The 17,742-nt window shown below is 35.0% G+C and overlaps 1 protein-coding gene across 1 annotated transcript in view; it reads right to left on the bottom strand.

Annotated features, from left to right (window-relative positions):
- ANO1 (anoctamin 1) overlaps positions 1–17,742 on the bottom strand; it is a 124,173-nt gene that overhangs the window by 77,490 nt on the left and 28,941 nt on the right. The window contains exons 2-3 of the mRNA XM_081934152.1: positions 7,656–7,834; positions 3,389–3,715 (exon numbers count right to left, since the gene is read on the bottom strand). Of these exons, the coding sequence (XP_081790278.1) occupies positions 3,389–3,715; positions 7,656–7,834 (506 nt within the window). The remainder of the gene's footprint in view (positions 1–3,388; positions 3,716–7,655; positions 7,835–17,742) is intronic.

Here is a 17,742-nt window from a genome sequence, read left to right on the forward strand (position 1 = left end):
ATAAGGAAGAATTTATAGTAATCTAAATTTGTCAGAGTCCTAAAGGAAAGGAAACAAATCTGGCAAGATTAAGCAGATTTTCAGAGAAAACTTGTAAAAGTGTGTATTTCTTCAGGCATTCTACTGGGATTAGAGTGAACTGGGATATTTCTACAAAACCCTAGGCCTTGGTCTTATTTTAGTAAATATGACTCTTGTTTTTTAATTACTCATCTTCACCCTTGCATGACTATCCTTGCAAAAGGCCACTAGCAGAGAGGGACACATCCCTTTGGGAAATAATACTGTCAAGTCAAAATATACTTCCGTGGGAATCTCTCTACTTGTTTGTTTTGGAACCTTGCCCCTTGAAGAAAAGCACATTCTCCCACCTATTTATCTCTGTTGTACAGATTCATACACGGGCTGAAATGACTGAGCTAAAGGTGAATTCTTCTGAATACAACATTAGAAGCCCTTTAGAATATTGCCCTTTATTTGGGTTATTCTTTCAGAACTAAAATCTTTGTACAGATAGGGTAGTAATTCCATGGAAATGGGTATCTATCTTAAAATGTTATATCATGACTTCGCTGTAACTTGTGGCTTTGTTGCTCCAAATTCAAAGTTATCCAGAGAAACTAAATGCACATATATTCAGGACCAACAGAAGAAATACTTTTTTTCTGAATGTAATTAAATTGCCCTCCTATGAAGAAAGACTACACTAACAGTGCCTCCTTAGCTTGGAGTAAGAGCCAGTTGATATAATGGTTCCAGGCTAGAAACCAAGAGACTGCAAGTTCTAGTTCTGCCTTAGGCACAAAGCCAAATGAGTGATCTTGGGCCAGTCATTTTCTTCAGCCCTACAAAGGAGACAATGGCAAACCACTTCTGAAAAACCTTGCCAAGAAAACTACCGGGACTTGTCCAAGCAATCTCTGTGAATTAGACACAATTGAACAGAAAGAAAAAAAAGTAAGAACATGATAGTTATATATAAATCCATTCATGTCCATAGATAATAGGCAGAGAGGAAGCTTTCCTCTTTCTTACAATTTTAGAAGTTTAAGGAATCCACCAAAATTAAATACAAACAGTTTCAGAACCAATAAAAGAAAATACCATAGCACAAACTGTGGAATTGGCTACCAGTAGTTGTCATGTTAGCCAATTTCTGCCATTTTAAAAGAGGACAGAAGAGGTTGATGGAAGAATAGGTTGTGAATGGCTATTAACACTGATTGGCTCTTTACCACCTTATGAATTATAGACAGTTTACTATATACTTTGGTGGTTGAGAAATGATGGGGATCTCTATATACCCGTCCAGCCTTATGAACTTTCCAAATGCATCTAGTTGACCATGGTGTGGCCTGGACCATTAGACTATCTGTGTCTATGATTTGATCTACATGTGTCTTTCCTATGTTCCTCTCTTTAAATTTGGAACTTGGAATATGTAATATAAGAAACATTTTTAAAAATAACTTTTTAAAGACTACTTAAAACCTTTTATATTTTATACCCGGTACAATCCTGTGAACTGTTGCAAAACCTGAATATGAAGGGAATATGAGAATCTACATTCAGTAAATTTAGTAGTGTCTCTTTTCCCAAGCTTATTAAATGTATTATGAAAGATATATAGTGTTACATACCATGAATGATACACAAGGCACTATTACTACTATTATTTTATACTGTCTCATCTAGATATGGACCATATGTATTGTTTCTGCTTCCTTCCACTTCTTTTTGTAAGTAAGCTGAAAATATTGTTATTTATTTTGGTAATGACATTGTGGTAGACTAACCATATTTATTTGTATGCATATGTTTTGATATCTTTTTGTACTGCTTTAGATCAGGGATGCCAAATCTACTGTCCGTGGGCCGGATGGGTCAAGTGCTGGCCATCCCCACCCCCATTTTAGCAAGGGAGGAAAAGTTGCAATACGTCACGTGATCACAATGTGACGATGTGAGTTTGACACCCCTGCTTTAGATCATACATTGCATTTTAAATTCTATATAAGAAATGTTAACATTTTACGATATGCATAACATGATAGGCAGAATACAAATATTGCAGTGATTTTGCAAATTAGATTATATTCTGCCTTCTTATATATTGGAGTTAACATGAGTTTCAAATGAAAAGCAGTACAGTATTCCTCAAAATTATGAAGTGTTATATTTGATTTGGTAAAAAAAATTATAACCACCATCTGCCCAAGTGCCTAACATTAGTTATCCCAGATATAAAGGGATTATGTCTCATTTCATCATAATTTAATTTCTCATGTAACATGTGGATTTAGTGGTACCACCAGAAATTCCTGTCATTTATTGAAAAAAAAACGCTGCTTAATTACCATTATTTAGCTTTTTTCTTCTTTTAACTAATATATCACATTTTGATTAATTTCTTTGATGAGTTATGAGGTACTTTTAACTTTTCATAATTTCTGACATCACTGTTCTTTGCTCAAGCTCTAAAATCTTGCATGTCTAAATGCTGCAATGCTAGGTGTCCTAAAAGATATTGAGACTAATTCCTGATAACTACATGGACAAGTTTTTGACATATATTGACAATAAAATACAAATAGTCAAGATCTTTTTCTTGCTTCCATTGGGATTTTCCCATCCAACTTCAGACAGTTTGGCCCTGTTTAGCCTTTTCTAGATCAGTCAAGGTTACATAATGGCTCCTACCTGGTCCATTGTAGGCTGAATGCTAATAACACTCAATACCTGGACAGTATATATTATTTCATTATGTTTTGATAGATTTGAAAAAAGTTTAAGGAAACTCATCAGTTTCTCATTTTAAAATGACCACTTGAGATATGATTATTATAAATGAAAGCCATGTGCCCTTATACAGATTTGTTAAATATAATGGCTGCAATAATACACAGTGGTGTTCAATTTGCATTTTTGTTCAATCACTTTTAAGAGGAAGTCCATTATATAAATAAAGCTAAGTCAATAAATACACCAAATATAATGTATATTTGGTGTGAATAAAGGTTGCACACTCTCATTTATATGCATATAGGATTAATAATAATTATTATGTAATATGTGATAACATAATATATACTGTATGTGTATATATAAAAACTGCACTGTCAGCAAGTATTATCCCATAGAAAAGTATCTCTATATGTAAAGAATGTGCATGCAATGCAAATGTTCCTTCTTGTACCTTGGTAAATATAAAATATGGATAGCCAGGGCCACATGAAAAATATATGATATTATAGTTTCCAAGTATGTTAGAAAAATATGCTTAATTGAACCTATGAAGGCTTTGAGATTCTCATGAACTTTTCAGCAACCAATCAATATACTAATAATTTTTATATGCACAGTAAAATAAAGAAAAAGAAGTAATTACATCTTCATCTCTTTCCAGCTCAAGGCCAGCCTGCATAAGGTTGCTTTCATACTCTTCTCTGCGGAATCTCTTGTCATCTTCATGATAATCCATGTGAGGTGCACCTTCATCCATGCTAAGCTGCCCTCCTTTTCCAGGAAGTGGTTTGTCTTGCTTAGCGCTTCGAGGTGCCAAATCATTGAAATGGATTCGCCGAGTGATTGTCCTACTAAATGAGGACTTCTTGTAGTGGTAAACCAGAATATAATCCACTTTCCTTTTGCCATCTCTAAAAAAAAGTCCATATTTGCAGTTGGCATCTGGATCTTGTGAGAATGAATTTAATAGCTGTAAATGAAATGAAAGAGATTGAAATACATGTTGACATTAATCATGAAAATAGTTAAGGATTAACCAGTTATTTTTGGACACCAAAGGGTAATCTTTCCAGACTGCAAACTTACAAAACACTGCTCTTTAATATTTAAAACTTTGTTGGTGGGTCAGGGGCCTGAAATGGTAAACAAAGAACAAACAAATAACAAGCCATCTGAGGTAACAGATGACTTCACTTATTTGTTTTGCACAGTACACTGGCTTTGTGAAATTTCTGTATGTTAAGATCTCAAATTACTGCATCCTGAAAATCATTAGCTGATTTTCAACTAGAGATACAGATTGAGTTAGGCGTTCTGGGTTTTTTGTTTAATGGTGTCTTAAACATGTGTTGAAATCACATGCTTTACACTACAAAAGCTATTTGTCTTTTTACTACTGCCAAATACATTAATATTACACTCAAATATTTGTCACTTTTCTTCTTCATCTGAAAAAGAAATCAGTTTTAAGAGAGACTGAAAGAAACCAGCTGGTCATACAACTCAGCCAAAAAGATCCATGGACTTTGGCCAGTAAGGGACCAAGGTTCAGTTTTTGCTTCATTTGTGATTTTTTTCTCATGGAAAATTAAAATGGAAATACAACTGTCATTCTACCCCCTGCAGTTTTGTGCTCACTGGAAGTAGTATTGCAATTAAAGTTTGTGTTTTTCAAAACATACGTACTTCTTAAAAATAGGTTTCTGAGTGAAAAAATGTAAGGATTATGAATCCCAATTTATCTTCCATTAAAAGTATTTGTGCTTATTTGTAGATCATGATTAAGGAAGCCATGGCTTCGTGTAATGTGTGGGCACATTTAATATGGATAAAACAAGTTAACTCACAGATGTACAGCAGGACCTGATTTGCAATTCCTAAAACAATTAGGATTGTTATTTTATCTCTTCAAACGCTCAAACTAAAATGTAGGTCACAGGATAGAACTTCTAAACAGAAGATAGCTTTCAAAATGCTGAAGTATCGAGTGCTACATAAATAGATGCACCTGTAAAGACTTTTGCAACTTACTACATTAGGAAAATTTGATACCTTAGAATCACCATATGACTAAAAAGATTGAGTTACTTTGCGCAGTGAAAACGTATGCTGATGTTTCAGATTGGGAATGGCACTTATAAACCTACTTATCCTTAATTAAACAAAGTATTTCAAATCATTACTTTATTGGGCTGTAAGAAAAAAGAAAACCATCAATGCTTCCAAGTTTGCATGTGTGGTCTTTCTCCAGAGACCACTTTCTATAAATTGGACTGAGGCATAAAAAACAGATGCTTCCTTTTTAAGAGAAAAAAGTTTAATCCATCTTTTTAAAATACTTTTTGACAAAGATACTCTGACCTTTTGAGTCTGTGAAGTGTTTTTGTTTAAGAACTTTAGTAAGTTTTAGTATATAAATTTTAGCCAGTGATTAAAATGCCTTTAAAATCTGGGGTAGTAGAATTAGTTGGGTGTTTAAGGTTATGCTAACCTACGATGGAAGACTGCATATAGATAATTTAATTTTTTAGTAATCTATTCAATATATTATAGATTTCAACACTGTGTCTTTGCAATTTTTTATTTCTTTTGTTTTTGTACTGTCTACATTTACTGTAGTGGACCTATAGAATAGTTTTTAAAGAATTTTAATGTTTTTATTCAGGGTCTCTCTCTCTCTCTCTCTCTCTCTCTCTCTCTCTCTCTCTCTCTCTCTCTCTCTCTCTCTCTCTCTCTCTCCACACACATACACACAAACACAATTTACTTTTCCATTCATTATCACTGACAATGTCTAATTAGTTTCTTGTTACATGTGTTTGTATTGCTTTCATGTCATGTTTACTTATTTATTTATGGCAGTAAGAAATCTAGGGAGATTTATCCACTGGAAAAATATGGTTGTTTCAAGTTCTCTAACACTCTTTCAAAGCACTGAATCAAACTTGTGTTTGATTCATAGTTTTGCAATTTATAAGAAAATAAATAAGGGCACAAGGTTCTATTGATAGCAAATTGCTTCCTTTTCATCTACATTGCTGCATTCAATTCCCTATTGCTTTAAGAATTGTCTAGGGGTATAAAAATATTGAACTTAATAATCATTGTACTCCATCCACAAATGGAATATATTGATTAATTTTTATTAACTTTTTATATTCCTAATTAGTGAACCAGAGTACAATTTGGACTTCCAAATATTTTGAATCAATATAAAAATGTTGCTTCCATATTTGGCTCAATGAATCCTTAATGTAATCCTTTCAAAGAGCTGCTCCAATTATGAATTACCATGGCACCATACTTTAAATGCTCACATATATCCCCATTCTGACCAAATCATTTATATTCTTTCCCCTTTAATGTTTGTATCATGGGAGACAGACATGCAAGAGTGCAATTATGCACCCTAATTGCAACATGTGCCTCTAAAACTATTTTTTCCAAGTCATTACATTTTTACATTATGTTATTGTTGCAGTGATTTCAAATTTTGATTGGAAACCCCAGAGTTAATTTTTATAACAAAAACTCTGTCCTTAAAAAGGACATGTAAAAATATTTTTATATAAAAAATATAAACAAGGGCATATGCATTCAGTTATTCCTGCCAAATACCATATAAATTCACTAACCAATAAGTAATTATTAATGGAAAGGGTACAAATATTTTCTCTCCACCATTTCTGAAAGGCAATTCAAGTTTTATGACTTTGCAAGTCATAGTTCTCCTAAGTTAGTGGGGTATTTATAATGCTGTATTAAGAAACAAAACATTGTGTTCCAATTTTCTTAACCTACTGTCTTTTTTATTCTTAATTTTATTAGTGTACTCAATCACAAGGCCTTATCCCATTTATTAGAAAGGTTTTTTAACCATGCCATTTGTACTATTATAACTTTGCCTTCTCTACATATATGGATTTCTAAGCCTATTAACCATTCTTTTATTTGTATTTGTTTGTTAGATTTATATCTCTGGGTTTTTCCCCCAGAACTACATGGTATTCCTTTCTCCGGCTTTTTTCCACAAAAACAATCCTGTGCAATTCAAAATCATCCTTCAAATTTCAGTAGCTATCCATAGATTTGAACTTTGGTCCCTCAGTCTTGCTCCAATACTTTAATTGCTATTTCTTGAAAGCTTTTGCTATCCTATTTGATATGTTAAAATTTAAAATTTGATTTTTTTAAAGAATAGTTTAAACAACGAGCTTTGAAAATTGATTATACATACAAAATTGTCTTATGAATATGTTAAGATTGTCACTTTGTTTCTGATCGTAAATTGCAAAATAAGCAGATTAATTTAATTTTAAAATTCAAATTAGACTTTGCATGTCTGTAGATTAATTACCACTAACAATTTAATTCTGATAAATAGTCACATATTTTTGAGGATTGCATTGATGTAAATATAAAAAATCAATACAATTAAACTTACCTTGAAAAGGTATACAACGTGGGTATTTAAAGATGCAATTGAAATCAGTGCAAAAAATTAGAAACTCTATATATTGTTTCTGTAATGCAATTGGATGCAAAATACTTACCTACATATTTGTGTGTTTATGCATATGTATGTGTTTGTATGTGTGTGTATATACAGAACAATTGTAAAGACGCACAGACAAACACAGAGAGAGAGATGTTTGTCTTTTTCCCATACGGTTCTTCAGAATGATGCAGTTCCAAAGAGAAACTTTTCATTCTTATTATTTTTTAAATAACTAAAAAGCTATGCCATGTTTTTAGTGACTAACACCAAAGCCCTACATTTGGAAGGAAGAAAGTACTGTGAGCTGTACAACGTCAGCCACAAAATTGTACGGCACTAGGGAAATTAAGCTACATTACCTAGGTGCCTCCTGAACCCATAGACCAGGTGAGCAAGCAGCTCTTTTACTCACTGTACTTTCTGTGCGAACGTAGCCGATGTCTTCAATAGCTCTGATGTTGATGATGTGGATTCCCTTCTCCTCGGCAGGTAACGTGGAGTATTTCTCATTCATCCTCATTGTTGTTTCATTAGAAGCATCTCTGAAATTTTCTGGGAGAAACTCCACCCCATGAAATGAACTGTCAGGGTCTAAAGAAAAGAGAAACAGCTTAGCTTAGAGCTTTTCATGGCATCGCTTTTCCAGCTGGAACATGTCCAGGTCTGCCTCTCCCCCTGCCTTTTGTTTTCTAAAAGGACCTCCCCTGTCTTCTCTCCTTTACGCTTCCCAGTTCTACTCTGAACACTTGTATGCTTTGCCCAGGTTCCTTCTTGGCATTGGTTCAGCTAATCAGCCCCGTAGAAAAGATTCTGTGTCACAATATAGATGCTGCCAGACTCTTTAGACTGCAGTAGCAGCTGAATGAATTGAATGTCTAATTAATTGTTTCACAAACTGCCATTACAAATTCATTGTCCTCAACACACAAACAAATAATAGTAGCATATAAGCAGAACAAAACAGAGACCCACACGGAATATGCTGCATGCTAACTTACCTACACAGCCGTACCGTATAAATAATGTTATAGACAGAGCATAAATTGAGTCGATTCTGTCAATTGTAAAGAATTATGAAATTTGAAACAATGACAATCTGCCAGCCTGTACACCTGAGCCCCTACTGTTTACACGTGTTAACAATGTAAGATGTAAGGCAGAACAAACGTATTACATAATGAACAGGAAATCATAAAAAGATGACATGTAAATACTCCAGTAATATAAAGCTGTAACCTATAAAGTAAAAATGAACTTCTAGTAAATTCCAGGATAAGTGCAATTTAAATCCCAACTTTTGTATCACCAGTACATTATTTAGATGCTGGTTTACTTACAAAAGTCTAATAGGGATGCATTATAACACAATGCATTTTTCTCAATTGTTAGTATGTTACACTAAAACAATACCTCTATTGTGATTTTTTTTGAGATTGCCATTACTCCTTTAGTCACTAGGTGAGGATAACAGGGTGAGTCAAAGCTCTTCACACCACAAGTAATCTATAATCCTGAATCTTACATTAAGAACGAGGTGGTCTAATGAAGATCCAGAGAAAATTAGACATGCATAACTTGCCTCGCAAGTTATTTTCCCCCATGAAGCACAATGTTTGGGTGACTGCCAGGCAAAGCTAACTATCATGCAACTATTGGCAGCACATCTCCAACTTTCCTGTATGAAATGCTATGAGCAACTATATTTGGGACCTTCTTGTAGAAACATGATAGAATGCATTGCAACAGAGGGCAATCTTTATTGTAACACCGGTAGAATTGATACAGCATAAAAAAAAATCAATAATGAACCCCATCTGCCACAAATAAAAAATTATGACTAGAACACTAATTGAAAGTTTTCTCAAATTAAGACTGGAACTGAAACTGACATGTACTTTTGAACCAGCACTTATTATAGTTTTAAAATTCTGGAACAAATATTACTTGAGCAAAATGTTACATAAAACACAGTCACGTTTGAAGTTGAGTTGTTCCCAACTATCTCAGAGAACTTGCAAAGCTTGATAGTAATGGCTCAACAATTAATAAAATTGTAGATGATCAGGTCAAGGGTATGTTTTTTTCGCTTCTAGTTGAAAAGGGTAACTCTGTGTGCTGTATCAAAATCCACTTTGAAAAAGCAGGTAAGATAAACTCCCTAAAAGTTGGATACTGAGGCTAGTTGCAAAACTTTCTGGGCAGGTAGCCTGACATCAGTTCTATGTGCTCTAGTAACCTCTTGGCTGGATTTCTGTCATGTGTTATATGGGGGGCTATTTTGGAAGTTTTGAAAACTGCAGATAGTCTAAAATAGAGTTGTAATGTTATTAACTGGAGATGGTGTAATCCATAATATGATATTAAGTCAGTGCTCTGCCAATTGCATTGGCTTTCTCGCTCCCTTTTTTCCCAGGCCCAATTTAAGACTGTAATGCTAATTTTTAAGGAACTGATGGCGTGTGGCCAAAGTAGCTCAAGGAATGCTCCTGCTTATGCACTAGCCTGATGAATTAAATGCAGGAGATTTACACAATTTTATAAAGAGGATGTTTGTGGAATTCTTGAAAGAGAAGAAACTTTATTCTAAATATCCCAGGTGTGCAGAAGTAATCAGCTTGTTTCCTTGAGTTAATACTTTTAACATAATAAACGTAAAGGTTCCCCTCGCACATATATGCTAATTGTTCCCAACTCTAGGGGGTGGTGCTCATCTTGCTTTCAAAGCTAAAGAGCCAGCACAGTCTGAAGACATCTACGTGGTCATGTGGACCGCATGATTAAACACCGATGGCGCACAGAGCGCTGTTACCTTCCCACCAAAGGTGGTCCCTATTTTTCTACTTGCATTTTTACATGGTTTTCAACTTCTAGGTTGGCAGAAGCTGGGACAAGTAATGGGAGCTCACTCTGTTATGTGGCACTAGGGATTTGAACCGCTGAACTGCCAACCTTCTAATCGACAAGCTCAGCATCTTAGCCACTGAGCCACTGCGTCCCTTTTTAACATAATATGAATACATAAAACAAATTAACTGAATAATTTGCAGTTTCATAGGTATCTAATTGATGTAGGAATCTATTAAACCATCATTTGTATCCACAATTATTTTACACTAGAACAGGGGTCGGCAACCTTAAACACTCAAAGAGCCACAAAGGTCCTAACCGGAAGCCCCCCGTTCAGCTTTGGAGCCGACCGGAAGTCTGGTTCCCCCACCATAGAGTCTCCTCCTAGAGTGGCATCCTTTTTTCCTCTACCTGTCCTAACCGAAAGCCCTATCAATTGTGGAGCCAATCGGTGACAGGGAGCCGCAGCAGAGGGATGAAAGAGCCACATGCGGCTCCAGAGCCGTGGGTTGCCTACCACTGCACTAGAACAATAATATATTTAAATAAACTGAAAACAAAATATACAAATTTTCCCTACTGATAATTTACTTAGATAACTGAAACTAAACTCAAAGCAAGTTCACCCTCTGGCAGAGAAACCAAACAATTTCTTCTTCTAGATCCATTATACTTTGGCTTGAAAGAGGTAAGTATTTCTTCCTCTCTCCCTATCTCCTATCGGCAACAGAAAAAAAAAATCAATTACAAATGCTTTGTGGATTGTTTCCATAAAACGAATGTAAAAGCTGACCTGTGATCCCCGTTGGAAACATGTAAAGATGTAAAGAGACAGCCACACTTCCACATACTTGCCTCTGAACTTTATCTGGTGTAATATTGGCGAACTATTACTGGATTAAACTGGAGGTCTCCAGTTGCCCCTAATTCCAATGAACGTGCAAACAACATTTTGGATTATGATTCAGGTGCATATTTAGTTATTATTTATTATCTTAAATACATCCCAGAAATAATGGCTCGATGGACATATATAAACTGGACCTTGGTATTGTATTTGATTGGCATTAATTATATTTGTAGTATTATGAATAAATTTTAATCATAACAAGATTATGTGGGTTAACCTAAATGAAGTATCATCCCATCCAAATCCTTTCAGAATCAACTCAAAAAATCTGCGTGTACAAATTTTTGAGAATAAATTCATTTGGGAATAAGAATGTATAATTGGATTGCTTGACTGCTATCCTAGATATACTTGAAGAGAAGATAATATCTGTAATATCAATCCTGTAGCTCAGGATTGAACTATAGAGTCCTTGATGCTCTCTTACCTTTGTTATTTGCTTGTAGATATTTCATTACCTAACTAGATAGCATCATCAGATGATGCTATCTAACCAGGTAATGAAATGTATGCAAACATAAACAAAGCTATAACAGCATCAAGAAGTCTACATACTTGAAGAGCTATCACTTCCAACTGGTGCATTCAGAATATTAATCACGTAATGTAACCAAAAGTAATATTTTAATAAGACTACGTGTATTAAAGTTCAGACATTATGATAACTAAGTGTTTTCATTATTGCTTCACTATTTGGAAAGATCTACTGCTGAAGACTTAAGAAATCTTACCAGTAAATTCTTTGTGCCTTGAGTTTATTCCAGAAGCTACAGTTAAATTGACTGAAATTAACAAGCATTGTTGAATATTGTATTGTATTTTGAATAAATTAAACGTTAATTTCAATGTTGTTGTTGTTAGTTGCAAAGTAGTATATAACCCTCACGACCCCATTGACAATGTTCCTCTAGGCCTTCCTGTCCTCTACCATCCCCTGGAGTCCATTTAAACTCATGCCGATTGCTTCAGTGATTCCATCCAGCCCCCTCATTCTCTGTCGTTCCATTCTTCTTTTGTCCTCAATCATTCCCAGGATTAGGCTCTTCTCCAGTGAGTCATCCCTTCTCATTCGGTGGCCAAAGTATTTGAGTAATTTCAATGTTACGGTAACTTTTTTAATGGGGCATGTTACTTAATTCAAAATTAAACACAATTATGTATAAAACATCTTTCTAAAACATCTAGTTTAATCATTTTTTTTCAATCAAATAACACATTTTATAATAATGTGTTACTTTTAGAATACAGCAGTGCTAAAGAAATAATAACCAGTAGTTGCTCTCTGTCTATTTACAAATGCGCGCATGCACGCGCGCGGACGCACACACACACACTGTGTATATAGATTCTTAACATTCTTTAGTATTCTTAATAAGTAAAATTCTACAAATAGTAGATGCAAGGAAGTAAACTATAAACGTTTCATTCAATTATTGTAAACTGAAGCACTGTAAGATTAAGTGAATTTCCGGAACCACACAGGAAATTTTTGTTAAAGTCAAGTATTTGCTCAATCCGTGAACACTCAATCCATCATTTTAATATCTACACTTCCTCTTTTCTCACTTACTTTATGATTTGAACTGCCGAACTACCAACCTTTCTGATCGACAAGCTCAGCGTCGTCTTAGCCACTGAGCCACCGCATTCCCTTTTATATTCCATAGGTAAAGGTAAAGATTCACCTTGCACATATGTGCTAGTTGTTCCCATTTATATTCCACAAATATTGTAAAATAAAAAGTGTAGTTTGGACTTCATATGTGCTTGTTCCATCAAAACCAACTAAAATTGCTAATGACTGATCCTTCCTCATTTTTATCAGCCATTCAGTCATGTCCAATCCTTGGCCACTTAATGGATCAGCACTCTCCATGATTCTCTGTCATAGTCATCCTGGTGTCATTCTTTATAGTTCCAGACAATAGGTAATAAGATGGCCTCTTCTCCTTTTTCCACTGATCACTCCCAGCATGATTGACTTTTCGAGTGAGTCAGTTTGCATGACATGATCAAAGTATGACAGCCTCTGTTTGGCAATCTTGGTTTCAAGTGATATTGAAGTGATCCTTCCTATGCTTATTGAACTAGCCTTATGAGAAGGAGAAAGAAGTTTGATGAGGCCTTGAAGGAAAGATGGCTAGCCTGGTGAGCGTGATTAAGCCTACAGGTTAGAGCAGGGGTGTCAAACTCAAGGCCCAAGGCCTGGATTCGGCCCATGGGGTGCTTAGATCTGGGCAACCCTGGAAACAGCGAAGGATAACCTTAGCTTTAGTTTGGCAACTTCAATAAGTGTAGCTCACAAGGTAGGAAGAACAGCAGCAAATAAATACTGTGAGTCCTAACACAGGGAAAGGAGTCCCTACTAATATTAAATGATCACAGTTGTCATAGCATCCTCATCAAAGGCCACTCAGCAACAATAGCCACTTTTGGATTATAATTCATGATTGAACATCTTAAATTTTTTATATAATAAAAAGTGGTAAGTCCTAAGCAAGCATGTGGAAAGAAAAATAGCAAAGATATATGATCTCTGTAGTGGTAACCAGAGGTGGGTTGCTCCCAGTTTGGCCCGGATCAGCCAAACTGGTAGAAGCGGCAGCGGGAGGCTCCGCCCACCCACCCACGGGAGCGTGCCCAAACCAGTAGTAACAAAATTGGCAACCCACCACTGGTGTTAACCATTTTATAAATGTCTTCATTATTAAGACGGTATGTAGATAAGACATAGCAATTAGAGATAAGAGAGATAGATTAGAATAGCTCTCCTCAATTAGCTTCGCTGCAGAAAGCTAATGGAAAGCCAATCATATTGTCCACTGAATATAAACTGTATTACATGTAATATACAAATGGATCAATATACATTATTTATAAGTATTTTCAAATATTTTAAGTATCCTCTGAAGAAACAAGAGATATGAAATTAAGCTGGAAGCGGAATAGTATTTCCTCAGGGATTTATAGAACACACATCATAATGATGCTTCAAAAATGTTTCAAAACCTTGCTGTTCCTCCACACTTTGGGGTAAGGTAGTTATTGAGCTCCTATAAATCGTTTTTATTATGTATGGCTTTCCCTTCTGGATACATATTATGTGCTCCATAATTTTTATTATTCTTTGTTTTTAAAGAAAACTGCTTTTTAGTAATGTAGCTTCTAAACTCCATAAATAAGTAACTAGATCCTTTGACCCCAGGCTTTCTCCCTGAAGCAGGTAAGAGATTATAAGATTTCTTCATGCATATGCTTGGAAATAATTTGATGCTTAGACTATGATGCGCCTTGAGTTTAAACATCAGGGAATAAAAAAACAGATGATGCAGAATAATTGCTGTTTCCTATTAAGCTATTCCTATGCATGTTATTTCTTTAGACTGCCAAAAGATTTTGCTACAGTTCTTCACCAATACGCTAATACCTAAATTGAAGGTTGCCAACCTGATGTTCATCAGATTTGAACATATATGTCCAAATAACAATATGATTAACAATTAAGGATTATAGAAGTTTATTCAATCAATTTATATGGTTGACCATTTCAACAATGAGTCTTAGCGCGAGTGCACACACAGATACACACACACAGACACACACACACACTTTTCAGTCTTAACAAATGCATCTTAAACTGGGAAGATATAAAAGCATCAGGTTGTCTACCATGGCCTGAACTGCACCAACTCATCCAGAATACAAATCCTTCTCTTTATGTTCCCAGCAACAATGACCCACACAATCTCTCAAAATTCCAATTTATCCACTGGCCTAAAATATTAAGCTCTAAACCTTTCTTTTTTAAGAGAATACGTACTTCCTATTTTGTCCAATATATGCCTTTTCCAATTTGCTTTTTCTAGTTCACATTATATAGCTCATGCTAGTTGCTCTAATTAACTTCTTATATAAAGTTGTGGTCCCTGAAATGTTCCACTTTCATTGAATAGTCTTTCCAAACTTGCATCTCTCCAGAAATCCATGCCAGAATAGCCATCAACTGTATTGGCAGGTAGTCTAAAAATTATAATTCCAAACATCTGGAAGACTCCACTAAATTGAGTATGGGAATGTAGGCCTGTTATAAAATCTAAAGAAGATTCTGGATTTAAGGGATGGATGAAAAAATGTTCTATTAAAAGGATCAAAGCAAATGTCTATTTTTTGTACCTTCCAACAAACAAATACAAACACATACAAGAGAACAATAAACAATTCAGGTTATACAATTAGAAGAAACAGTTATGGCGTGCCGAATAGATTGCTTCATTTCAATGGCAGTGACATAAACTATGGACTTTCAGAAACATTCTTCAAAGTGTGTGTCTGTGTGTGTTTGTGTGTATGTGTGTGCTCTTTGTTCTTTGCTTACTTTTCTAATATTACCAGCAACTTGCCTCATTTAAATGCAACTGTACCTAGAAATGCAAATTTTTCTTTGTTTAAAAAATGATAAAGTAACCAAAAAAGAAATTAAAGAATCTCCTTAATGTAAACTACCAGGAAAACTGTAATAAGGCCTGCCTCTTGTCAAAAGTTATTAGGGAACAAGTGTGAGACTTTTCTCCAAAAAGACATCACTTGTACATAGGACATATTTAAGGCCTGTCAGTGATTTTCCTCTGTTGATAGGTCTGCTTATTCTTAATATACACATCCTTTTATATCTGAATTAATATAGTGCATTGTACAGAACAGTGATTTATTTGCTGAAGGAAATAACAGGGCTTTCCAGTACCTAAATTTGATTGCACATTACAGTTTTTTGTTTACTGAGATTATAAAAGAGCAAGGTCTTAAACTAAAACCAGTCTCCTTATATTTTTCTTCCTTTTACATAAGAACTAAAGTCAATTTTGTTTCTAACAGCAGCTAGCTAGTTTAGCAAGACATGGTGAAGGTACTCTTGATTAACTGTGTAATCAAAATTTGATTGATTTTGAAAGCACAAAATCCTTACCATAGTGAATAAACACTCCCCTGCAAGTTCATTTTGTTTGCTCTCAAATTACTAACAGTCAAATTTACCCCAAGTCCCAATAGTTTTGCAGCTTGTGGGAACAATAATCGTCATCTAAACTGTACACGAGGATTGGGTCTAGCCAGTTTAGTGCAGTGGTTAAGGTACCAGACCAGAAACTCGGAATCTGTGAATTCTAGTCCCGCTTTAGGCACAAGCTGGTAACCTTGGTCCAATCACTTTCTCTCAATCTTAGGAATGAGGCAAATTGTCCAAGCAGTATCCGAGAATTGGGCATGATTGAACAGAAGAAGAAAAAACTAAACATATAACATATCTTGCAAACTGGAAACATCTGAACATGGGAAGTTGAGATGAAGTTGTTCTGTACTATAATTAAAAAGGAAATTGTGCCAAATGAAAAGTTTACTGGAGGAGAAATGTTTTGAAATTCCTCATGGGACTGACCTCAATTGTGAATATTTTTTTACAAAGCTCCTACAATTGGGTACCCAAGCATAAAGTTTTTAAGAATCCCAATTTTTTAAACAGAGGAAAAATAAGATCTGAATGCAATTGTTAGGATAAGCAGAGAACTTGGTATATTCATATCTATCCCATTTCAAAAGAATTCATGTGAATCAACAAAGAAAGGCTTTTCTAAGAAGCACAGGATGTTGCTATCCATGGCATCATTCACAAATTAACTTTACTCACAATACTGAGGATTATCTCAAGAAACATATCAGTACATTTATTTTTAACATCTATAGCAATGCTAATCAGATACTACGTTAAGTCACTGTTAAGTAAAGAAGAGAAAAGACAAAAATTAGCTATTCTTTCTGTTCCTATATAATAAATAGATCAGGGAACTCTAAGAGTTGTATTCAACTGTCCCACCAAAATCACATTTTGCTGATATGTAAACACATTCTTAAATTTGTGTTTTCCCTTCTTCACCTCACTTCCCTTGTACAAGCAAATTCATTATTTTCCCCCTCTACACTCTAGCTATAAAACAAACCACAGTTCATAATTTTATATGAACAAGCAAATTCTGATTTCCTTGATACCTGAATTATAAACAGAATCAAACAGTGTCTTCCAATCCTGATTCACACGCAAATGAAAATCAATATTTTTATTTTATTTATTTTGTCAAGCATGAATTAGATTATATATATTTTGCTGATTTTATCTGTGGTGCCTTTGGTGTAAGGGAGGAGTGTCAAAGGTCATCAAAGTCACCACAGATAAAATCAGCAAAATTCTCCACAAGCACAATATCAAGACAGCCTTCAACACTGACCAAAAAATAGCCAACATCTTAAAAAAAACCAAAGACAAAATCCAGCTAGAAAACCAAGGAGTCTGTGAAATACCATGCAAAATCTGCACTGCAACATACATGGGACAAATGAACAGGAGAATAAATGTATGCATCACAGAACACAAGAACACAGTAAGAAAAAAAGAAAAAACTTCCTCCCTTTTCCAGCACCTTAAAGCTACAGGACATAAAATTAATTTTGAAGGAACCAGGTTAATCTCCAAAGCTGAACACTTCAACAAGAGAATAATTATGGAAGCTATCGAAATAGAGAAACACCCCCACAACATGAATAAATGTGACGATACCTCCCACCTACCAGACATCTGGAACCAGCCCTAGTCAACAGACGAGCCCCACCCACCTCCCAGGCCATTACAACACGAAACAACAACGGACACACAGCCAGCATCAGCCAGTACCAATCTACCAATCATAATACTACC

Source organism: Natrix helvetica, assembly GCF_964273705.1.
Source record: "Natrix helvetica genome assembly, chromosome: 1".
Lineage (NCBI taxonomy): Eukaryota > Metazoa > Chordata > Lepidosauria > Squamata > Natricidae > Natrix > Natrix helvetica.